The 26,605-nt window shown below is 39.8% G+C and overlaps 1 protein-coding gene across 2 annotated transcripts in view; it reads left to right on the forward strand.

Moving 5' to 3' along the window:
• LOC149451110 (myocardin-like) overlaps window positions 1-26,605 on the forward strand; it is a 67,785-nt gene that overhangs the window by 20,932 nt on the left and 20,248 nt on the right. Inside the window, exons 1-6 of one of the 2 annotated variants that reach the window (XM_089690949.1) lie at window positions 9,536-9,661; window positions 16,388-16,453; window positions 21,598-21,656; window positions 21,816-21,891; window positions 24,745-24,894; window positions 25,883-26,037. In XM_089690949.1, the coding sequence (XP_089547075.1) occupies window positions 9,619-9,661; window positions 16,388-16,453; window positions 21,598-21,656; window positions 21,816-21,891; window positions 24,745-24,894; window positions 25,883-26,037 (549 nt within the window). In that variant the 5' untranslated portion in view covers window positions 9,536-9,618. Of the gene's footprint in view, window positions 1-9,535; window positions 9,662-16,387; window positions 16,454-21,597; window positions 21,657-21,815; window positions 21,892-24,744; window positions 24,895-25,882; window positions 26,038-26,605 lie in introns of those variants that run through there. The other variant, XM_089690948.1, reaches the window with a different exon arrangement.

Below are 26,605 nucleotides of genomic sequence, written 5' to 3' on the forward strand. Positions count from 1 at the left end.
AGAAATATTTTATGAGCTACAGTGGTTGACGTTCATTGTGAACTTTGAGGTATCAAATACTTGCCATGAAGATACATTATGTAATACAGTACAACTAACCAATCCCCAGTGGACACATAGGGGTTTATTTACTAAACCTGGTTGACTCAGAATCTTGGGCACCTGTGCATGGTAGCCAATCAGCTTCTAACCTTAGCATGTTCAGTTAAGCTTCAGCAATAAAACCTGGAAGCTGATTGGTTTTTATGCAGAAGTGGACAAGATTCTGAGTCAACCAGGTTTAGTAAATAAACCCCATAATGACATTATTATAAGAATGAAGGGTGTGGTGTGCCAACATTTTAACATCTTACTAAGCGATTGGCCTCCGGCATCATATGATTGTCAGGGCTGGGCTCCTGCTACTCAACAAGCAGTTCTGTTCTTTCAGTGCTCAGAAGCTGCTCAGTTATCGGTTAATTAACAGCCACTCATTGTCTCCACAATGACTCACCTGAATACCATTATCTGCCTCATTATTTCAGCCTACAGCCAGCCCTTTTTGCTATTTTAGCAGCTTAGCTCATTTCCTCAGGTGGTCTATGATCTACAGTGTGTTCCTGCCTGTGTTCCTGTGTAAAACTCAGTCTGGCTGTCTTCTCTTCTGATTCCCGCTCCTGACTTTTGGCTCCTGACTACGCTGACTTCTGGTTTCCTGACTCTGGCTCGTCTGATAACCTGCTCTGGCATCCAAACCCTGGCTTCTGTTTTGACTACGTTCCTGATCTACGTTATATTTTCTGATTCATTAAAGATGTGATTCTAACTGCACTTTCTATCTCCGCTTGGTTCTTGGTTACTGACAGTGATATGATGTAAAGGCTTAGTTCTTGTTTGATAGACAGTGTACCTTATGTGCTGCTGTTTCTAACGGATTAGACTGATGGGTTAATTTATTAGCTGCAGATGCACAGTATTACTTTGCAAGGCAGCTAATCCCAAGTTAATGCTGACGCATAAAACACGGTGTGACAAGCTGTGGTAGTACAAAATGTTTTTTCACTGGGTGGTGAGTTCAGTATATTGTTCTTAGATGGAGACTGTGCTAGAGAATTGGTTAATCTGAAGTAGACAAAAATGTTTATGGAAACAAATGCTGCACATTTAAAAATCTAAGTTTTCAGTATGTTTATCTGCAATTTGTTTAAGATGGTGATGGGGTTTCTTTGAAGGACAAAATCTTCTCTTTTCCTTTCAAGTGGCAGTCATCTGCGTCAATAATTACTTTCAGAACATTCATATTATAGAGCTTGTATCTGACTTTATTGCGAATCGCTTTTTTTAAAATTATTATTATTATCAATATTATACTATGCTACATCAATATTATACTATGCTACTGCTTAGTGGGCACCACTGCATACATACTTATCTTGTCCAGGTCTTCACTACATACTTTTATGACCATGTTGTATTTTGGTATTTTTACCTGACCCACTTACCTCATTTTCTTATCCATCCTCGTCTCTACAATCCCTTCCCCCTCCCACCCTCTGACAGACTTATAGATTAATTTGTTTCTGTTTATGTATATGCTCCTTAACACTCTCTATGTGTTGACTATAACCCCAAGCCTTATATAAATAGATATGGGGAATTTGTAATATCTTTTTTCATATTTTTTATACACTTGAAAAAACTTTAAAAAATAGAATCTTGAAAAAATAAATTACCATCAGCCCCATTTCTGGGTGGGAAAAAAACGCAGACAGTCTTTACAAGACAAAAAAAGTCTTTGCTTACAAAAAAGTCTTGGTTGTGTTTAACTCCTACTGCTCACGGCCCCGCAGCCATCCATGGGAATTAAAGGGCTGAGTGGGAAAGATACAAATATTGAGCAGCATCAAGCAGGGTGCCTAGTAAATGTTTAGGTAGGTGGTTACCACTCAGAAGGTGGGGAGGAGGATATAAAGGACAACTTCACCAAAAGGAGGGTTGCCTTTAAACTCGATTAGGTGCTACTATTTAAGATTGCTGGATGATTAATCATGAAAAAGTGGTACAAAATAGAGTAAAAAATTCCCATTATTCTCATAAGTAAAAGAATGGCTAAGTTTCACAGCAGGGGCAGACTGACAACTCATGGGGCCCCCGGGCAATAGGGGATCATGAGGCCCCTGTGTCCTTGCCCAAACTCAAAAAAGCCTAAAAAAAAGGTACCAGGGGCATTTCATGGGGCCCCCTACTGACCCCGGGCCCTCGGGCAGTGCCTGAGTTTCCAAATGGTCAGTCTGCCCCTGTTTCACAGTGATGTGACTGAATCGAAATGTGAAATCTTGGCATCTACTTTTGTTTAACATTATCTAGTACCCTAAAGAGTAAAAAAGATCTCTAAAAATTTGCCATTTACAATTGTGTACAAAAAATAGCCCATGTAACGTAACTCTTCATGATCAAACTGTTTTACTAAAAAAAGTTGAGTAATGGGATGCATTTAAAAAATATTTCAATAATGACTTATACTCAGTTTAGATTGTTGAGATTTCTGAACTTCCAGGCAGGTGAAAAAATTTATTTATCAAACATATACATGTTGAACTTGAAAGGGTGCTTCTATTATGTCATAAAGAGTTGAAGTAGGAAGAGCAATGAAGGCTTTTTTTTTTATTTTGGATAAAGTAAGGTATGGTTATAACTCCTGTCAGTTTTTTTGCAATCTGTGTCTCCATGGGGAAATTTCCTTTAACTTCCTGTCCCATAGCCACAGAAAGAGAATCCTTGGTTGTCACCAGAGTCACTAGAACTAGTGTCCCAATTGTAAGATTTCCCCTCTATTAAAATATAAGAATTTCCTTCACTAACACTCTTAGAGCTGATTTACATATTTGCAGTGCGGGAAATGCTCAATCATGAGCGTTTCCTGCACTGCATTGAAATCGCACTCCATTCATGTGATCTGCCACCGGTGTCAATGTTAAATCAAAGACATCCCAAAACAGATTGCAAAACACAGTGCGATTGCAAGAATTGGATTGCATGGGTGTGAACACCCATACAATCCAATTCCACTGCAGTAAAAGAAGAGGTTCATGCACCTTTTTTGTGCAGATGCAGTGCGAATTGAGCCCATACAAAATTAATCGGCTCAGATTGCACTGCAAAGAATCGCATGTGATTTGAACAGGATCCAAATGCGATTTCCCAAACCGCTATAGTGTGAATACAGCCTAAGTGGTAACAGAAAACATGAAAAATAGAGAGGGTGTACTTCCTAATGGGGGTACTCTCTATTAAAACTACAAAGAATTGCCCTTTGTTATGCTTTAAGCACAATTAGTAAATAATTCGAGGGAATGGAAGTTCATCTTTCATGAAATCCAGTTGATTGCTATGAATTACTGTACGTTACATACAGCATAATCATTACTCTTTGGACTGCATTACCGAATAAACCTGAATGTCTGCTAACAACCCCGGCCCTTCCCTTCCCCACAGCCTCAGTGTCCCTGGTTGTCTGGTGATGTCATCTCTGAAAGGACAGTTGCAATTTGGGCTTGTCAATCAAGCCCTGGCACCTGTGCCATAAGATCTGTGTAAATCCCGACTTGGCTGCAACCAAACACTGCAATATTACCTCACTGTAGTTTTTTAAGTATCCCTTTTTTCTTCCTCTCTGCAGTATCCAGCTTAGTCAGGATTCCCCTTACATACCAGGAAAGATTTTGTGTTGATAACATAAAAAACGCTTTGCTCAAGTGTTAGGCCACTGGAATGAGATAGAGAACTGTTATCGAGGAGAGTTCCAGGAAAGTGCTAGAAGTATGTAAAACATACCTCCCAACTTTCTGAGAGGGGAACGAGGGACACCTATTGGCAAAAGTATGTAGACATAGGAACACTCCCTGCCATGCTCACCTTAAAGGAGAATTGTCCAAAAAAAGTGATTTTTTTTTTTACCACTACTATTCCTTTATATTGGCTTTTGGAATTTACAAATGCAGCAATTTAGAAATTGGATGAAAGGTTTAGCACTGTAAAACACATTTTATTAGATAAGTAGTACATCGTAGTACCTAGATTGTAAGCTCGAAAGAGCGGGGCCCTCGATCCCCTCATGTTTTGCATTGTATTGTTGATATTCTGTCACATGTTCTGCCCCCCTTTGTAATGTACAGCGCTGAGCGAACTATTGGCGCTTTATAAATACTGTATAATAATAATAGTACATTTTATATACAACTATATAGCTCAGACCACAATGAGGGAAAAATGAGGAGGAAAGAAGGACAGAGGGACTTTGTTCCAAATGAGGGACAGCCCACTGAAATCAGGGATTGTTGGGAGCTATGTGTAAACGTGAGCCTCTTCTTCGCCCCTCAGTGACACCGTTCTACACACAGTGGATGCATATGTATTGTTTACACAACTGTCGGTATGGACATAGGCGGGCACACATCAAAAACTAAAATTAAGCCCTATAAATACATGGTACAGTAGAAATAGAGAAGGCAGTATTCACAAAAGTGACCAACCTGAAGGGAACAGATGACTATGGTGACCTCCTGTCCTTGAATACCCTGCCACATTCTTTGAAGTACTGCATTCTTCTCATTGGCTCTGATTTTCTCCTTGAAGCAAGGGAGCACACTTGCAAAAAAAAACTTCTCAGAAGGACAATCTAGAAACAGCATTTTTACTTGCACATGGATGATGGAAGTCAACAAACCTTCATTTTATTCATTAAGCTCTGGCTGTTCACTTTTCAAAGTGCAGATGTCCCTTGCAAAGTGAAAAGCCTGAAAAAGGGACACTTTTAGGCACATCGTATGTAGGACAAAGGATATGCCTCTGCCACAGCCATGGCCCTGGTTACATGGATAACAAAAATCTAATATGCAGAAACTGAAGCATCCTATGGAGCCACCCTTGCATACAAGGACTAGAGCTGTGTCTCCCTACATTGTGTGCATCAATAGAAACACACAGCCCCATTGCCTAGAATAGCAAGGAACTCACCTGCTCCTCCTTCCTCTTCTCTTCTACCTTCTCCAAGCTAACAGACTGACTCCAGACTGTACAGTCCACAGTTAACTTGTTTCTGTGAAGACAGGAAGTTCAGAGAAGCAGCATTGAAAGTTTTAAACTGCAAGTGCTGGGATGGAAAATTTTGTACACACTTTACTGGGGAATGCTTATTTTATTGTGCTCAATGTGTTAAGCTAAAATATGCTTTGGGTTTTATACTATTTTAACTACGTTAATGTAAAATAATTTCATATCAGTAAACATAACTGCAACCCCCCGACTAGAGTGTACATAGGGATGTATAGAGACCTGATACTGGCGATAACTGTAGTTTGGCTGAAAGTCACAGTTCAGCGTATCATAGTAGTAAAAACCTGTAGTTTACAAAAAAAAAACAAACTCACACAGATGTAGCCAGGTGCTTGGCTAGTTTGGCTAGAGAAACCAAGTTAAGACACTGGCTGCAGCTGCTCTCTATGCCTTCACTGAACTGACATGCTGGACCTGGTAACACTGTCTGCCTTCTGCCAGAGGAGTAGCCGAGAAGCCAAAGGAGCTCCAAAGACTTACTATGTATGTTAGCCACATTGGACTGTGGGAGTTGAAGTCCTGAATGAGGGCCATGCAGTGGAATCCCATGGAACATTGAACCACAGTACCCATGAGGGGACAGTGGAGGGAGGAGAAAAGGCTGTTTTTCCTGGGCTGCAGGAAATTCTTCTCTGCCCAGTGGGAACTGGAATGACCCTAAGCATTGGGGCCAATAAGAGAGAGAGAGAGAAAGTGGATCTGGGTGTTCAGAGACTGAGGGCTGAGTCACTGGTGGGGCACAATCTCTTGCCACAGAGTTTACCAGAGCACTGTGTACTTGTGGGCTGGAGACTGGAGCCACACCAGTCCAATCCTGAGGGCATCTGAACATTGGAATCAGTGCAGCTGCACTGCTGGGTCTGGTGAGAGAGCCTTGTTGCCATTAGCCTGTTTTCTACTAGCAGAGACTGAGCATATAGGGACTGGACAATTGACTAGCAGTCCATACCACAGCATGAAGACTTTACTTAGACTGTATTTTTGTGCACCACCATAAAGACTGGGCCCCAACGCTAGCCAGCTTTAGATCCAGGGCAAAGGACTGCTCTACGAATTTTCATTTACTACCTATAGTAAAGAGTATCACTGCAGTAGACCCGGGTCTTAGAATAGTCATCCCTAGAGTGCACTCTAGAAGAATAGTACACTGGTTGCAGAAAAACTATCACAGCACCATTTGCTATAGTGGTTAATTTTATACATGCCGTTGCTTTATGCTGATTTGTGGGTTTCCAGATACAGATCAATTCCGTTATAAAGTACTCCATGTCAAACTGCTACCATCTAACGAGTATTCTGTCGAGTGAATTGTCACTTACTGAATTCCATATTGGCTCACTTATGAATGTGTGGCCATTTTCTATAACACACAACAATACAATATTTGTTTTCTTAACAATATTACAGTTTAAATTTGCTTAACCTGGTTTGTCAGAGGAGCCAAGGTTGTTCAGGGAGTTGAGGTACAGAACAGAGAACCCGAACTACCAAGTGGCTTCTCCGTAGTAGCGATACACCACTACACAGAATTAGCTGTTGAGGAAGTTTCCACAACCAATCCTGCCCATTGCTTTGTGGATTGTCACCTGTAAGGTAAACCGGATTCCTAGCACCAGAAAACCAGTACAGGCTTATTCTCACAATTGTATGTATTGCTCATGTGCTCATACTTCTGAGCAAAGAAACAATAGACATGTCATTGCAGTTCATTCTGTTCATGTTTGTGCACACATGCGTACATGCAAACGGGCATGTGCACATACCAATTTGTGTACACACTTGGCGCCCAATGGCCTATTTAAACTGGTTTGTCATTATGAGCAATTGCTAAATGTTTTTCAGCTTGTTCCTGATTTCCTGAGACCTGATCCGTTGTGCTTGCTTACCTGTGTATGACCTGGCTTGCCCTTGGACTTCACTTCTGCTCCTGCCTAAACTCTGTTCACCTGATTGCTCTGACCTCGGCCTGTTTACTGGACCTACCTTTGCCTGCTGTTTCTGTACTGTTTTTCCCAGCTATTACTGACCTTGGCTGCCTTTTGGACTTCCTTTGCCTGCCGTTTCAGTCCCACACTGCCTGCTCATTGCTGACTGCTGCCTGTCTCCTGGTCCTGCTTCTGTCTTCTGCTTTGGTGCTAAGCTGCTCCTGCATCCTGTTCCGAGGACTACGACTACCAGCTCTATCCACCTACAGAATGGACATTGCCAGCCAGCTACTCCGGCACTTGTGCCACTCTTTGCATTCACACTCTCTGTCTCCACCTTCACTAGTGTTGGGTAGGAGGTGCAAGAGATGCCTCCACAATACATGATACGTGATATCACCACTGCCACTGTTGCTGAAACCCTCCCATAGTGAGATTTAATGTTTGGAAGGGGGAGACTGTGACACAAACAATGGAGGATTGTGTGTAGAAACTGGTTAAATTGCATCTCCCCAAGCTGTAAATTCAGCAGAATAGGTTACAGGTGCACTCCTCCTGCTGAAGCACCCAAGGTGCCAGCCTGTTCTACCTACCTCTCAGCCCAGCCCTGCTTGCATATAGCATAGTATCAGGATTTGGGACTCATTTAAACTATTATACCGGAGATTTTATTGTATTTAAAGATTTTGATGTCTGATTTGCCCTGAAAGAGGTTTCTATCAATGTATGCATCTCCATGGATTTCTGGAATACTGATACAAATTGGAATAGATTTATAACCAGTGAGCTGTCAATCCAATGCATTGTCATCTTCTTGTTTTCTGTATTTACAGCACCAGGAGATGAAAGGATAACAATAAATGGGAGGATAGTGCAGTGGCACTAAATTATGGGGAAACATTTCAATGGATTATATTCCCAAGGGGAACATGAATAACTGTAACTTTTTTATTGGATAAAACCTTATTGATATGTCTTTGTATATTAGATGATAGTAAATACGACCATTTTAGGTGATAGTAAATACGACCATTTATTTAAAATATGATGAAAGCTTTAAAATGTACAATATGTAATACAAGCTTTTCTTCAAATGATTCTTGGAAGTATTTTTTTAAAGAAAATAATCCAACAAAAACAGATGTATACTGTTTTGTGGAGGAGTGTGGAGGGACTAACTTTATACTTCTGAGATCCATATAGGGAGAAATGGCCTGCACATGACATGGCTGGAAAGGCCACACTATACAGTATATGATATATTTCAGTAAAGAGATCTTGACTAGATGGAGGATGGTGAAAATGAATTACTATAAATGGGAAAAGCTGTTTCTCCAAAAAAAAAAATGTTTTGCACTAGCATTAGCAGTACACTAAGCTGATTTGTACACATGGGGCAGAACTTTTTGATTATTATATATGCAGGCTCTGATTCCTTCTTTGCAATGATATACATGGTTGTGCTTTATTGCCCTTTATCACAAAGCCTATAAGTTTTAAGTACAAAAAAATACTTGATTTCTGTCAGTTGATCCCGACAGAAATGCAGTGTCCTGTGCACCGAATAAGATATAGAGAGGAGACATATTTGTACTTCAAATAATGCGAGCAATCCAATATAAAAAGCTTCTTCTCCATAGATTTAGAACAGGGAGTTAACATTGTCACCTGACACAGTAAGTGTGTTACTGGCAGGATCACCAGGTGAAAAGGAGAAGAAAATGCTAAAAAAAGAAACCAGTGCAGTCACCACATCAAGACTGGTAAACGTCAAAATATATTTGTTTTTTGGATTAGTTATGGATGATAACATATGATAAGCAGTAGTTTTTTTTTCTAACTATGTTTATAGTGGCCAGCAGTTTTTCAGTGGAAGACTTCATGGAGCCCCAGGGTCACACCTGAGCACTGCTACGTTAGAGTCTTCAGAAAACACTGCAAAAACATACCTATCTTATATCTTAATGACTTACATATTGTTTCATAGTAAAAGCTGTTGACTGCAGCATATCCAGTATCACATGTATAGTTCCCTGCAAATAGTTCTGCTTTGCTGAAAGTAAAATGGTACCAGATGGCATTAAATCGCAGCTCTCAGCAGGCACGCATCATATTCTACATTACGAAAGCTGGATCTTTAGTTGCAAGCTGTACATTATAGCATCTGCTCAGGTTTTTCAGTTGTCTAAACAATTGTACTGTAGAGGAATTTATGTTTTTAAGCCCGAAGGGGTCTATCATTTGTTTTTCATTCTGTGGGTTTGGAGAAAGGGGAGTGAGAGAAAAGGGAGTGGGTGACTGATCAGATTACTGAAATAAATAGAAGTCCCCGTCACTTAAAATCATTCAGCTGCTCAGCAAAACATTGGCCAGGGACAACTGCAGGGAGCATGAAGCTACTGGAAATAGAACATGACCCAGTCTTACTATGTCTCCTTGGCCTTCCATGTCATCCCAGACCTATAGAAAAATGCTGGCCTGAAATTTAACACACTGCTTGGAAAGTGGCCTGTGTGCACTGTTACAGTCCAGGAAAACTTATCCTTATAACATTGCTGGGTTTATTTAAAAGTGGTGATCAGAAGTTGGTAGATGGTCAATGTCTAACGGTTGCCATGGTCTAAACGAGACTACTGAGAATGGTAAGCATACAGGTTTATATAAAAAAATATTGGAAAGAGTAAAGCGGTCCCTAGAAGGGGCATATATTAAATAGGAAGGGGTAGTACGGCTGGCTTATAAGGAGAGAATGTGTTTTTCTTTTTAATTTGCATTAAATTAGTTTAAGGAGGGAAGGGGGAGTCGGCCATGTCAGACAACCAGAGACCCTAACAAGTGTGTTCTATGTGAGACCAGTGGTCTGGATCTCTAGGCTGCAGCTGGCACAGTGCAGCTTGATAATAGTAAAGCACTAAAATTTTCAGGACTGGAAAATGGGTTTTGGCATCACCTTCCATTAACATTTTAAAATTACTTTTACTGCATTCAGCCACATATGGGGACTTTTAAGAAGCAAAACGCTAATCTTACCATTTTGTTAACCACTTCCAGACCGGACACTTTTACCCCCTTCCTGACGAGAGCAATTTTCAGCTTTCAGCGCTATCACACTTTGAATGACAATTGCGTGGTCATGCAACACTGTACCCAAATGAATTTTTTTACCATTTATTTGAGACCGATATAGCTTTATTTTGGTGGTATTTATTCACTGCTGGGATTTTTATTTTTTTTGCTATGCAAATAAAAAGTCCAACAATTTTGAAAAAAAGTGTTTTTTTTATAAAATTTTGCAAATAAATAATATTTCATCATAAATCTTGGCCAAAATTTATTCCGTTATCTTTTTAGTAAAAAAAAAATTCCAAATTAGTTTATAACCAAAAATTATAATATTTAAACATTATTTACATTTTGTTTTTCTTATTTTTTCTTATTTTTTTTTTTACATTCTGTCACCCTAGCAGTACAGTGTCTCACCATGGTGACACTGTGCTACTTGTAGGGGGTGATGAAGATTTTTTTTTTTTTTTTTTTTTACACCCATATAGGATGTAAAAGCAATCATTTCTCCTTCTCTCTTTCTGCATTCTTGCACTCATTGAGAAGTACTGAGTGAGCTGTGATTGGTCACAGCTTGTCACATGGTACAAGGCTGTTGTGAATAGCCTTGTACCATGTGACCTCTGTGATCATTCACAGATTTCACATGTAGTAAGCAATGATGTCACAAGTGACATTTTGCTTACTACTTTGCATGTGATCATTGATTGGCCAATCAGTGATCACATGATCGGGACCTCGTACAGACGTCTGACGATCAGTGTTTCACTGTGTCCGGAGGACACAGCGGGCACAGGATCGCGGTGCTGCGCGCTCCCAGGGAGTGCACACAATCAGGGTGCGGGGAGGCCGTTTATAAACGGCCACCCGACCCTGCACTGCCACCGTCCGGCTGTTTATATGCAACGGCCGGACGGGAAGTGGTTAAAAGTCACAATGTTCCATCCACTAAAACAAGATAATTAATATAATAAAATTAATTTCCAAAGCAAGGACATCCTTTTACATTGTGCATATTTTCTCAGACATTGGGGTTGATTTACTAAAACTGGAGAGTGCAAAATTAGGCGCAGGTGTGCATGGTAGCCAATCAGCTTTTAACTTTAGCCTGTTCAATTAAGCTTTGCCAAAAAAAAAACCTGGAAGCTGATTGGTTTCTATGTAGAACTGCACCCGACTTTGCACATTCCAGTTTTAGTAAATCAACCCTATTGCATAGGATGACCTTCTCTATGTTACAGTTTGTTTTCAGGCATATGTTCAGCCTTTTTACTAGTTCAGTTATCAGATTAGTTAGAGTGAAGAGGAGCTGTTTTCACTATGGAAAGACTATGGCTATACTCTGACCACTCATAATTTTATGGCCACGGACAGGTTATGTGAATACCACTGGTTATCTAGTTACAATGGCATCTGAAAGTTGGTGTGATATATTAGGCATTAAGTAAACATGTTGTCCATGAAGTTGATGTGTTGAAATCAGAAAAATTGGGCATCACAGTTTGTTGCATATGGGTTTGTGTAGGTAGCTACAGGACTGTCAGGGTGCCCATACTGACCCGTATCCACAGCCAAAAGCACCTACAATGGGCACATGAGCATCAGAACTGGTCCACAGAACAATGGAGGAAGCTGGCCTGGTCTGAGGCATCACATTTGCTTCCTTAATATGCAGATGGCTGAATGCACTTGCATGGCCTACATGGGAAACAGACGGCACCAGGATGCAGTATGGGAAGAAGGCAAGCACACAGCGGCAGTTTGATACTTTGGGCAATGTTCTGCTGGGAAACCTTGGATCCTGCTATTCATGTGGATGTTACTTGATACGTACCACGTCTCTAAACATTTTTGCTGACCGTGTACACCCCTTCATGGAAACTGTATTCTCTGATGGTAGTGACCTCTTTCAGCCAGATAATATACCTTATGACACTACAAAAATGGTTCAAGAATGGTTTGAGGAAAGTGTGAGTTTGAACTGTTGACTTTGTCTCCAGATTCTCCAGATCTCAATCCATCAAGCATCTACTGGATGTGTTGAAATAACAAGTCTGATCTATGGAGGACTCACCTTACAGCTTACAGGACTTACGGGATCTGCAACTGATGACTTTGTGCCAGATACCACAACATACCTTTAGAGGTCTAGTGGAGTCCATGCCTAGACAGGTCAGGACAGATTTGGCAGCAATGGTTCTCACAGCTGTCTCTGAGCCAATGAGGAGGGAGGTAGCCAAGAGAGCTGCGGCTTTTGTGTACATCGTTGGATCGAGATCAGGCTCAGGTAAGTATAGAGTGTGCTGGGGGGGGGGGGGGGGGGGTTTGCTGCATGCAGAAGGTTTTTTACCCTAATGCAGAGAATGAATTAAGGTAGAAAATCTTCTGCCTTTAGAAGCACTTTAATGTTACAGTCCATAGATTCAGTACGGTGACTGAGTGTTGTCAGCCTAGGAGAAGAGGTGAAGAGGTGTGTTACTGGCAGAGGCACCAGGCAAATATAGAGAATAAAACTAAAAGAAAGAAGAAAACAAAAGCAGCCGCTGTAAGGACCTAATACATAATATATAACATTTTTTCTCTTGGGTTTAGATACACTATAGTCAGTACATGAATTGGGAACCTTTACATCCTCCACAATAAAACATTGGTTAAATATGATGAATTTCACTAATGCATATTAAAATACATTCATCACAATAATAGCAATCACAGCTGACAGGAAACTTGCACTATGCTGATTTTTTGGAAATTGCAAATCCTAAGTGGCTACTTAAGACAACATCAATGTTTTATAAAATGTTATTGAAGTCTGAAATCAGGGCAAGAATATTGATGTTCTCAGCCACCCATGGCCCATCTTCCTCAACAACATACCAGAAATGTCTTTTGTCTAAATTCCACAGTGTCTTGGCTGATAAACACCCCAATTACAGTTGTTTTTTAGATCATGCTTCTAGGAGTTTCAGCATTAAAAGCTACAGTTTAACTTGGAGTATTTTAGGGTAAATGAGAAATGAAATTTCTACAGAGAATTGTGACTAATATATTTATAGTACATAATCATTGCATATGCTGCTTAAAATAAATATATGCTCTTGAACAATGTGTCCTCATTCAAACATGCAGGAAACACAAATTAAACAGAGCATTGAAGCAAACCTTGCATTAAAAGTCAGCTTGTTTTTTTAACCCCCCCTTCCCCCCCTCCCCCCAACCCAACTTAAAGAAACGCTGAGAAATATCTGAGGCTTTAGATAAAGGATGGATTTATAAAATGGAAGCTAACCGAGTGAGGCTAAGTAGTGAGACTGAGCTGTGTGAGTGTGGTGGATTTTTACACTGGCAGGTCAAAGACTGAGACACAGCACCAGGGTGCAGGATGTGTGAAACATCTCCATATTTCAGTCTAATAGTATTTTAATATACTGATCCATGGCTGTGTTTACTTCATTTTAATCCTCACTTTAAGAGGAGAAAAATGACCCTTGCAGTGAGTCCCCCATATTGCAAGGGTTATATTATATTATGTTAAAATGCATGTTCATTTTCTTTTCCAAGTTTGTGTTCACATATGTGTATTTTTTAAATCATAGGGGTTGATTTACTAAAACTAGAGTGCAAAATCTGGTACAGTTATGCATAGAAATCAATCAGCTTCCAAGTTTTTTTATCAAAGCTTAATAGAACATGCCAAACTTACATTTTAGTAAATCAACCCCATAGTCTCTATCATTTTCATGTATGTCTTCCATCTGAAGTACATGGTTGCTCCTTCCAGTCACCTTTCTTCCTTGTTCTAAACTGACCACACAAAGCACAGAAGCTAATCTGTTTTTCCCTGGTCAGTTTTCATCCTTTGGCTAGCCATTCAGAGGTAAAGGTCACTGTGCAAACACACAGCATGCCTGTATTGGGTAGTCTGATCAGCCACCATGCCCTCTGACCAATTACAGCCTGCCTCTGGGACACACCCCGTGCTCAATAGCAGTCTGCATCTTGCCTCAGATTGAACAGACTATGGAATACAGGCACCCTGTGTGTCTGCACAGTGACCTGTAACCCCACCCCCGCTATCAGGAATAAGAGATGCATGATCACATAACAGAACCTTTGAAGATTGTGGAAATGTAATTTCTGAAACTAGCAAAAGCAGTTATGGTAATACAAAGAATTGCAGTTATGGTGCTTTCATAGTTATAACTGTATTTGAAAGTGTCTATAACATTGTATGTTCACATCTACTTTAAGTCAAGGGGCAAAGGAAGCAAGTGTAATACTTACTTTACTCCTTACTCTAGCAGGTTTCCTCCACATTGTCTGACTGGTTCTCTGATGATGCTCTGACTGGTGGTCACATGCTGATGTCACCAAATATAATGCAGGACCAGTAGTAGTTGTACATGAGGACAGCAAAAGCCCTCCCACAACCTGGAGTATCAAAGGGAAGAGGATAGCCTTACTCCTCAATCTCTAGACTTAAGGAGCATTTAACCCTTTGCAGTATGGGGGGCCAGTATTTCAGCAATCCTGGAGTTCAGTTCTAGCAGTATTTTTGGAAACATGCTTTCTCCTACTTTCATTGTTTAAATATTGAATTATATATCTAATATGTCACAACGTTTGTGTACTGATTGAGCATCACAAACTAAAAATGCAATTTAATTCATTTTTAATAGTCAAAGCAACTCCCCCATCAATTTAATTTCTCCATTCTTTATTTTGCTGAGAAATCACTTTAAAAAAACACCCCCTAGCATTTCTTCGTGTGACCATCTTGAGTAAGGGCAGATGATTCATGTAACTTTTACTTCCTGGAATCCATCTGCCCTTAGCTCAGGTATGCAGGCAGAAGGGTGTGCTTAACTGAGAAAAGCCCTCCCCCCTCCTGAAGACACCTGGGATGTATGACATAATTTGCCTAGGCATGGAAAGCAAGAGGTAACTGAAAAAATTAAAAAAAAATGTTTAAAACAAGTAAATATGATATACTTTATTATCGATTTACTAATGCTAGTAGCATAAGGATTAAAAATAGTCCACGTTGATTGAGAGGGTGAAGATTTGCTTTAATGTATCACATTCGCTTTTGTGCATCATGTATTTGTTGAATTATAAACAGAAACAGCAGCACTAAAAAATTATAGTGCATGTATGCATTCTTTTTTAAAGTATGTTTTTACAGCATTTTTTTACAGTATGTTGCATACTGTAAAAAAACTCAATATCATAAGTAAATCTACAAAACTTAAATTCAGAATCTGACACAGATTACGAAGACATCATTCTGTCGAAACGTGTGTGGCTTGTATGTGATGTCACATACGCATCATTACCAGCTTGAGTCTGTGTTTTTGTCACTTTAAGCTATCAGCCTGCTAAAGTTTTCTTTGCTGGTTTAATTTGTATTTATATATTGTGCAGCTTCAATGATATTGCTCTTATATTAATATAATAAATGGCAAGAGCTTTTTTAAATCTGGTTTATGGAGGTGTATTTTTCAATCCCACTGTGCCTTTGCATGGATGTCAATGAGAGTGCCTGAAACCCTGGTGGAGCCATTGGTGGATATTGTTATCAAGCGTGTTCTGACCATTTATAACGTAATGGTCCATCACATCTGATAAGAGGCATCGGTCTAACTGTATCACTGGGTGGTGAAATCTTCTATGGTGGATCACATCATGGTTTGTGTGGAACTTGCGGCCTGTTACCCACACTGAAGGACTGAATTGTTTTGGATATACCAAGTTTGCTTAGTTGAACTGGTTATAATTATATTTCTTTTGTCTAATTTTGTAATACAGTTTTTGGTATGGATTCACATGGTCTGTTTTATGTATGTGTGCGAACATTTCTCTTCACTTCACTTATATTTGTTTGTGTCAGATTATGAATTTGACGTTTTTTAGGTTTATTTATAATATCGAGTTTATTTACCGTATGCCATATTCAATTATTTAATTTATTTGCACTGCTGTTTCTGTTTATTCTTCCTTTCAACTAGTATCAGAGTTGTCCAGCGGCTGCTCAGCTTTATCATTATTTATGACTTAGCGGCGATATAATTTATTTTCATTATTTATTGAATTAATAAATGTATCATTATGGTAACTGCAAACCTTTTATTGCATCCACCTCCTTTCTCTATTCATACACATATTAAAGAAAATATTGCACTTTGTACGGCTATAACATTAGTACAATCAATGTGTTGGGGATTGTATAAAACAAAAATACCAAAACAGTTACCAGACGATGCTTTAATTAAAATAATTCATTTCACTCTTCTGTTTTCCTCTAGTCCTTCAACTGAGAATGCAGCATCGGCGTTCACAAGAGCAAATGTCTGAACGAAACTTGATCCCACGTAAGTTGTTAGTGACAAACTAATTCGTAGCACTGTACATACCACGCATGCTTTCCCTTGGTAAAATATCCACAAATATGTTGAGAACACAGTAAAGTGTACGTCAGGGAAGGAAAAAAAACAGATGCAGTGCATCTCTGTGATGCATGCACATTTCTCCATGTTTTATCTTTTTAACCACTTCAGTACCACACCCTTTCATACCCTTTCTGCCCAGGCTAGTTTTCAGCTTTCGCTGTCACACATTGAATGACAATTGCGCGGTCGTGCAACACTGTATTCAAATTAAATTTTTATCATTTTTTTAGAGAGATTTCTTTTGGTGGTATTTAATCACCACTGGGTTTTTTTATTTTTTGATAAATGTAAAAAGCCCATTTACATTTTATATATATATATATATATATATATATATATACACACACACAGGTGAAACTCGAAAAATTAGAATATCGTGCAAAAGTTCATTTATTTCAGTAATGCAACTTAAAAGGTGAAACTAATATATGAGATAGACTCATTACATGCAAAGCAAGATAGTTCAAGCTGTGATTTGTCATAATTGTGATGATTATGGCTTACAGCTCATGAAAACCCCATGCTCACAATAACCCAGATCAGTGTATATTATTTAGTCTGTAGGAGAGCCCACAAACCGTGGTATATACAGTGCTCAGCAAAAATGAGTACATCTCTTTTGAAAAGTAAGATTTTAATCAATATTTCAATGAACACAAGAACAATTTCCAAACTTTTGACAAAACAGAGTTTTATAGAACATTTGTTTAGCTCGTTACATGAAAGTAAGGTTAATAATATAACTTAGATTGCAAAATCTTCAGTTTTATTCAAAGTAGCTGATGCAAAAATTAATACACCCCACAGCAAAAACTACTACATCTAGTATTTTGTATGACCTCCATGATTTGTAGGGACGGCACCAAGTCTTCTAGGCATAGAATGAACAACTTGGCGACATATTGCAACATCTATCTTTTTCCATTCTTCAAGAACAACCTCTTTTAGAGCCTGGATGCTGGGTGGAGAGGGATGCTCAACTTGCCTCTTCAGAATTCCCCATAGGTGTTCAATTGGGTTCAGATCAGGAGATATACTTGACCACTGAATCACTTTCATCCTGTTCTTCTTCAGAAGTGCAACAGTGGCCTTAGATGTGTGTTTTGGATCATTGTCATGTTGGAAAACTGCACGACGACCAAGGGCACGGAGTGATGGTAGTATCATCTCCAAATGCAGCTCCCGACACCAGCAGCACTCATGCAACCCCACAGAAGTACACTGACACCATCATGTTTCATGGCAGTCACCATGCATTTTTCTTTGTAGTCCTCACCTTTGAGACTCCATACAGTTCTGAAGCCATCAGTTCCAAAAACATTTATCTTGGTCTGATCACTCCAGAGTTCAGAGTCCCAGTAGTCTTCTTCTTTTTCAACATGGACCCTGGCAAATTCTAGGTGGGCTTTTTTGGGCATGGGCTTTAGGAGAGGCTTCCTTCGTGGATGACACTCACACATGCCATTCCTCTGCAGTGTATGCCATACTGTGTCAAGGGAAACAATCACCACAGTTTGGCTTTCCACTTCTTTATCTAACTACAGTGAACTTGCATGGCGATTTTCTTCAACCCTTCTCATCAGAAGACGCTCCTGTTGAGGTGTTAACTTGTGTGGATGGCCTGGATGTCTCTGCAAGACAGTTGCAGTTCCATCTTTGTTTTTCTTTCTCAGGTCTTGAGACATTTCTTTTCGTTAATTAGGATTTTGTTTTCTAAAATGTAGCTTTGCTCCTAAGACTTTCGTTGGAGTGTATTCATTTTAGCAACATGGTCTTAATGAATTTGTTAGAAAAAATATTTTTTTGTGTGTGCAAATTAACAAATAGTGTTTGCAATCAATGGCCTGCATTTATGGGAGTATTCTGTAGTATAGTGACCCATAGAAAATGTTGATTCTGAAAGGAAAGTAACTGTTTTCTGACAAATCTGTTGGGGTGTACTCATTTATGTTGAGCACTATACATTTTTTTTCACAATTTGTTTTTTTTAACATGCTGTCACCAGTGCAGTACAGCATCATCATATAACTGGTGTGACGGTGACAGGAGCAGACTGACCATTCGAGCACTCGGGCACTGCCCGAGGGCCTGGGGTCAGTAAGGGACCCCATGAGATGCCCCTGGTACCTTTCATAGGCTTTTTTGGGTGTGGTTTGAGTGTGGGCAAGGACACAAAGGCCCCTTGATTTCCTATTGCCCGGGAGCCCCATGAGTTGTCAGTCCAACCCTGGACAGTGATCAGGGACACTGACTGGGGACAGTATGTTAAAGGAAAAATATATATATATATATAATAATTTTTTTGCGGTTCTTTTTTTTAAATTATTATTAAACTTTTTTTTTTTTTACTTTTTTCTTTTTTTTTTTTTTACATACTGTGAGCAGAGCAGTCTGTTACCATAGTGACACTGTACTGTTCTGGGGAGGTGATGACAGTTTTTTTTTACACATTCTGATTGCTTATAACAGTGATAATAACTGTTATAAGCAATCCATTTTTATGAATTGCATCCGTTCATCCAGTGTGTACTATTGTGAAGCTGTAATTGACCACAGCTATCACATGGCACAGATGCACTGTGATTAGTCCTGTCTGTACCATGTGATTACTGTGACCAATCATAGAGATCAGCACAATAGTATACAGTGAATGTCTATGAATGAAAGCCATTTATTGTGTACAACTGTCATGTTATCTGCTGTAATTGGTCATAGAGATCACATGGTATCGGCAGCAGCCCGGTGCACTGTTTTGTCATTTGTTGTGTCTGCTGGACACAGCGTTGACAGATCACACTGCAGCACAGTCTGTAAGGTGCGAGCAAGGCACGATCCTGGGATATGACGTCGACCCAGGATGGAAGCGCTCCTGCTCAGCCATCATTGTACTATAGGCCGGGCGGGAAATGGCTAAAAAACCCCTAAGTTCAGAAACATATGTGTTGGTTGGCCAGAAATACACTCTACTCCTAATTACTTATTGTGAGCTGACATCGCACAGCATTTTTGTGGTGTCAGCCCTTCTCCATTTTCTTTTATCAAACTACTTGGTCACTCCTGCTCTCCCATCTCCACAACATAAAGGCTAATCATATTGTAGTTCTAAGAGAAGGACTGGGAGGTCTGTGTACTCTCCTTAAGATAACACAGGGACCAAGCACCTGACACGGGACAGCTCTGAACTGATGACCTAATCAAAAAGTACTTTTTTCAATGTATTGAACAGGAATAACAGTTCACATAATCATCCAACTGAATATTTAGTGGTCCAAAAGGAAGCAAAAAAGAGAAACCAATTGTTGGGGATTGCATACACTTTTAACACTTGGGGGCTGAATACATACAGGCTATGGAAACTTTTAATTCAATCATGTATAAAATATAAAACATAAAAGATCAGTCACTTGTAAATGTATGTATTGGGCATTGCAAAATTAGACTTTAAAAGGACTACTAAACCCCTGAGCTGGTTTATGTATAAGAGTTTCCTTTAATGCTTATGGATAGAAAAGGAATTTAGGCTGGCTGTACAAATTTGTGTAGCAGTATTGTACAGTAAATGGGCTCCAACACCCCAAACACGTTTGCTTATTCACATATGGGAGCTGTGTGTGTTGTGGTGCAGTGCACTGAAAAAAACAATGGTGCTTGTATTGCTCTGGCATCCCTTTCACACAACACAATAATGGGAGACGTGTGAAGGAGGCCTTGCATTAAAGCATTTCAGGGAAAGGTCATATTTTCAAACATATTTGATAAAAAAAAGCCACACTGAAGAATCTGTATATCTAAAATCTGTCTCTATTCAAAACCTTTTTTTTTTTCGTTTTGGTCAGACTAGAGAAAGGTTATAGCTCTGTCAGGTTTTATTTTTGTCTGTACACCTATTTGGAGGATTTTCCTTGCTCTCCAACAGGGACGCAGACAAAGCACATTTTTGCTAGAAGTAGGAAAAGTTAGAACTTCTGCCAATGTTTTTATTTCTGCCAGTGTCTTCCTGTCCAGGGGACAACTGCATTCCCACCACACAGAAAAGTAGTGGGGCACCATCTCCTCCATGGGGCCACAGAAAGAATAAAAACCTGGTAAAAAGTGTATTCATGACTGTCCCCCTGGGTTACAACTTACCGTATATTATACTTAAATATAAATTAATTGAAAATTAAGCTCATAGGAAGTAAACATTAAAGAATTTAAATGGAATCTAAAATGGAATCTAAAACCAAAGTAAAAAATGTTATATATTGCAGCTTATTAAACCTTGGTGGGGCAGCGGCATTTGTTTTCTTTTTTTAAGCTTCTTTTGCTTTATTCTCTCCTGGTATCCACTGTATCTGTGGTTTTCACACTGAGCTGCTCTCCTAATATGGACTAGAAAAATATTATTTTTCCTTCACCTGCATTACATTGGTGGCAGGGCAATTGGTTATTTACAGAAGTTAGCTAGCAAGGAAGATATTCTTCTGTGCAACTCACAGGAAATGTCAATGACACTGCTTTTCTGACAAGACCAGTAGGTATTTTCTGTACTTGCTGAAAATGTTCTTAGCTTTAAAAAAATACTAATGTAGCCACCACGTCTAAGGAAGGTTTGGTGAAATGTAATACATTTTTTGTTCTTGAGTTTAGTTAACTTTTGCCCTTTGAAAGAATCATGTTTCATAAAATCCCTCTTGCTCCTGTTGGATCCAGAAACCATCCATCCAACAGCAGAATCCAGTAATGGAACCCATTTTACAGCAAAAGGTTTGATGGTGGTAAAACTCACCTTGTACCTGTCGGCAGTGTTACTGATTTAACACCTCACAAAATATTATTGAATAAGATTAATTGTACACAGAGCTTGACATTAAGTAACTTGGTTATTTTCTTTTCATAATTAACATAATATTATAATTGGAATACTGTTACCATGTTGTATTAAATAGCAAATATAATTTACCAATATGTAAGACGTAAGTTTTCACATTTGTTCAATATGTACTTTATCCTTAATAAACAGAATGCATTACAAATTAATTGACAGACACAAGATCTAATGTATTCTTTCTATATTAAACTTCTAGCTGGAAATAAACCACATACAACTTTCCCAGAACAGAATGGCAACTTGGGACAAACAAAAGTAAGTACACCTCTCGTATGATCTTAAAATTCTTTTAAAGTAACTTTTAAAGACTTTTAGATTCTTCAGTGTTGGTACAGGATGCCATGGTAAAACAATATCTAACTGAAATAATTTGTGTGAGATGTTCCTTAGAACCCTATCTTATCTCCCCCACAGACAGAAGACTTCATGAAGTGCAAGGCTCAGAACAAGCTCCACAAAGTGGCTGCAGTGAAGATGCCTTTTTCTGAAGGTTGGAATTGTTTATGTCCCTTTTGGGAGGTGGGTTTGTAATGTTATGCTTTCTAAGAACACCACTAAATGGTTATTTAAGTAGGAAGGTAAGGTGTGTATGGGGGTTACCTGAACCAACAATGTTCTCTTCTTTGCAACTTCTCTGCTTCTCCAGCAACTTCTCTGCTTTGAAGTTGGAAGTTTTCAACTTTAAAGTATTAGCTCTATAGGCTTTGGTGGCTTCAGCTGCAAACATATTGAGGAATATAGGGACATTAAAAGGAAAGTTTGTTTATTAAAAAAAAACAAACAAACATACATACTCACCTAGGTGGATGCAGCATTGATCCAATGCTGCATCGGTCATCTGTCACCTCTAAGACCAAGAACCAAGAGATCAAAGACCGCTGATCTCTCATGTTTCTATTAGCAGCCGCCAAACCCAGACACGTCCATTGGATTGCCAGACAGAAAAGCGTGATTCGTCACTCCAGAGAAAAAGTCTTCACTGCTCTAGAGTCCAGTGGCGGTGTGCTTTACACCACAACATCCGACGCTTTGCATTTCACTTGGTGATGTAAGGCTTGGATGCAGCTGCTTGGCCATGGAAACCCATTCCATGAAGCTCTCTACAAACTGTTGTGCTAATCTGAAGGCCACACAAAGTTTGGAGGTCTTTAGCTATTTCGTGGCTGTTGTTCCCAGTTACTTCCACTATGTTATAATACCACTAACAGTTGACCGTGGAATATTTAGTAGCAAGGAAATTTCATGGATGGACTTATTGCACAGGTGGCCACCTATCACGGTACCACGCTTGAATCCTGAGAGCTACCCATTCTTTCACAAATGTTTGCCGAAGCAGTCTGCATACCTAGGTGCTTGATTTTATACACCTGTGGCCATAGAGGTGATTGGAACACCTGAATCCAATGATTTGGAGGGGTGTCACAATACTTTTGCCAATATAGTGTACATATGTATGAATTTCTCCATGTGGGGAGGGATGGGGGGTTGGGACCTGAAGAATGTGTAAACATCCCTTACTGGTTTCTATCTGTGTAGGTGGGTGGCATATGTAGTAATTCCTAGATGCATATGTTGCATTCATACACTAAAGGTGCTGTTGGTGGCACACAGCTTAGAAAAGGCTGGAAAACACAGGCATGTAATGATATTCAAGTTTAACATATAAATAACCCCACGTCAGTGAATCTTTCTCTATCAGATCAGTATTAGTGGAAATTTCCTATAAGACTCACTTGAGTCTTCTATTTGGCTACATTGGCAGCTCTAGAATGTTTGAATTAAAGATATTTCCTCACTCTTTCTGTGTTTCTCAGTGACACCAGGACAAGAAATACAGGAACAGGTAACACCAGGACAAGAAATGAGGAGATGGGTAGAACCAGGACAAGAAATGAGGGAACAGGGGCATCAGGAGAAGAAATGAGGGAACAGGGGGCACCAGAGACAGGAAGACACAGAGAGAAATAAACACTTGACCAAGGTCTTACTGTTTCTGTCCTTATTGAAAGACAGAGATTTGTTATCACTTCCTGTCCCATTTTCCCTGTTGTTACTCAAACAAGATATGAGATAAGATTTATCCAAATGGGACACAGACTACAGTTATTATACAGGGTTAAATAGTGCTAACAATTTGAGAAGTGCTTTACAATATAAAGGGAGACAATATAATTACAGTACAGTTCAATGAAAAGGGATTAGAAGGGCCCTACACATGGAGCTTACAATTTATAGGGAGGGGGAGGTAATACAAAAGTTAAGTCGGAGTCTAGGATTACACCTAGCACCAATGGCATGCTCAGAAGGACCAGTGGTTGTGCTACTGATCTTGATGGTAAAGTCAGAGGGGAGGGGGGTTGCAGGATCTGGGAGGAGGAACTATTATGAGCTCACTTTTAGACAGAATAAGTGTGAGGGAATGGTGTGACATCCATACTGGTGTCAGGGATCCCCGCGGCGCTGGTCCCGGCTCAGGCGCAGTGCGCCGCTCTCTGCAGGGATGCGGGCACCAGTTCCTGGCCGACCGCGGCATTCAGGCTTGCACATGCGCAGTAGGAACCGCGGTCGCGCGCCGGGCACCAATGACAGCACAGGGCGCGATATTTAAACGGCCCTGAGCTGTCATTCAGTGCCTTCTGGTCTCTTCTGCATACCTGTACCTGTGATCCTGTTTCCTGTAAGTTGCTGACCCGGATTGGACCTGACCCTTGCTGTATTCTCCCACTCTGACCCCTGGCTTGCCTGACCTCTCTCCTGGATGCCCCTTACTAGATCTGACCTCCTGTTGCTGACCTGGCGTGTGACCCGACTATTCTCTGCCCGCTGCTTTGTACCGCACCGACCCCACTGTTACTGACCCGGCTTGTCTGACCTTGCACCTGCTCATCCATCCATCCATCCATCCCACCGGGGTCTCCCGACCTCCTCACATCAGGCTCTTCCCCGTGGGAGCCCCTGGCGAATACCCCTACCACTGACAGGCGTACTCAGGAGCCACGACCTGGTCTCAGGGTACTCCAAGTCCATCCCCACCATCAGGGGCTCTGGTGAACAAGTACCCTGGGGCTTAGACTCCGTGCCCTGGGAGCGCCTAATCAGTGGAGCGCTAGTGGTACCACCAGGCGGTCCCTTACAACTGGTGTCACTCCGAAAATCTCTGTAAATGAGCGGTTACAACTCTTCCCCACTCTTCTCTAAAATAAAATGAGACGTTTTGGCAGAAGTTAGGAGTTAATGTGTTACATTAAAGTTTGTTTTTGTACTAGAACATGACTATTTAGTTTTAGCTGATTTATAGAACAAGCCAAAAGGAAATGTGTTATGTCTTATACTTGCTGTATAGATGGCCTAGCCGAATCAGATGAACTTAAGGAGAAGAAAGCTCGGCTGGCTGAAGATCTAAATGAAAAGATACTACATCGGCCAGGACCTCTGGAGCTGGTGAAGAAGAACATCCTTCCACTACCTGCCAACGTGAAAGATGGAATAAAGGGTGAGGTAGTACTCTTATAAACAGACGGTAATAAGCACTGTGATTTCAGCACAGCATTTCCTAATGCAGGAAAACAGTATTAAGCCACTGCCTTGGAATTAGCAGCATTGTTGTCAGCCTGCTCTGTGCACTCCTTCAGTTGACCATTGGACTGCCTATTGGATCTATCAGATGGGCAATCCAATGGTCAATTGAAGGAGTGCACATTGCAGGCTGACAATGCCGCCACTAATTGAGAGGCAGTTTGCATGGTATTGTGAGCCAGCTTTAGGAAGTGCTTTTACTGGCACTATCTTCAGGTAAGAAATGTTACAACAGATTCCAAAAAAAATATTTGCTTAAGAAAATTGTGTACAGGGAAATAAGAAATAAAAAATAACAAAAAAGTAAACGTTGAGTTTACATACATTTCAATATTCAATCTCTGCATTATCACACTTTAATATGTAGTTCCAAAAAAATTACTGAAGACAATGGTGCCATTGTCACTGCAGCACAAAAAAAGAAAAAATAGCACAAAGTATAGGTTAAACGTATTCATGTTTAAAGGGGTGGGGAAGGGTTAGAGCCTTGATTTCTGTTTTTTATTGTCTTCTATGTGTTTGATCTGAAGACTCTCCAATCTCTTCAATAGGGGCACAGAAAAAAACAAAACAAAAACACATATATGTACAATGAGGAAGAACAGCTAAAATGTTTGTGTTGCTGTTTCTTATCCCCCTTTTTGTTGTAAGAATGACACATGGAAGGGAAGTCAGGGAAAATCTCCCATGTGCGGCCACAAACAGTAATAAAGACCTTAAAGAAACTTAATACTCTTCCCACTCTATCTAAAACTAAAAAAAAAGTTTTTAGATTGAATTAAGGTATTAACCTGACATTTATTGCATAATTGTCAAATGACTTAAAATATAGCTTTTGATAAACATGTAGGTCTGTCTCTAACTGCCTTTGATCTTTAATGTGCTTTTTCTTTTTCCTCCATTAGATCAGATCACAATCTCTCCTTCTTCTGATGCCTTTTCTTTTGATGATGACATCACTAGTTCTTCCTCTTCTTCTACTTCCTCCTCTCCTCGCTTTGCACCTTCTCCTGGTCTTTCAGTTAACTTGTCCCCAACATCTACCAACACTGCATTTCAGGTATGAGGAAAGACAAGTCTTCCACTACATATAATGCATGTAGCTACATATACTGTAGCTGCAGTAGATGTCTACATGCTGCAGTATTTCTCACTGCGGGGAGATTATTTTGTTTTGAGTTGTACTATGTATTACGACTAGATGCAAATACAGCTCACATCTATGATAATTTACATAATGTCCATTTCTTTTTCTTACCTGACCTAATAAACCACTGGTATGCCTATCATTTGGGCTCAAAGTATGATTGTATAGTGCTGTAAACATAGTAGTTGTCAGTCGGCAGGTGGCCACATTCATCTGATAAAGGACTATATTCTTTGGCTGAGAATGTCAGTTTCCAAATGAAAACATGTCAGAATTTTCATACACCAAATTTCCTAAAAGACTGTAAAAGCAATTTAAAAAAAAAGTCTATATCTAAAATATATAGAATTAAAAATAAAAACAGGATAAAGCAAGTTGCATTTTTATATATATATATATATATATATATATATATATATATACATACACTTTATTGCCAAAAGTATTGGGACGCCTGTCTTTACACACACATGAATGGCAT

Source organism: Staurois parvus, unplaced genomic scaffold (genome assembly GCF_062004578.1).
Source record: "Staurois parvus isolate SC_StPar_1 unplaced genomic scaffold, SC_StPar_1.0 ptg000548l, whole genome shotgun sequence".
Classification (NCBI taxonomy): Eukaryota; Metazoa; Chordata; class Amphibia; order Anura; family Ranidae; genus Staurois; species Staurois parvus.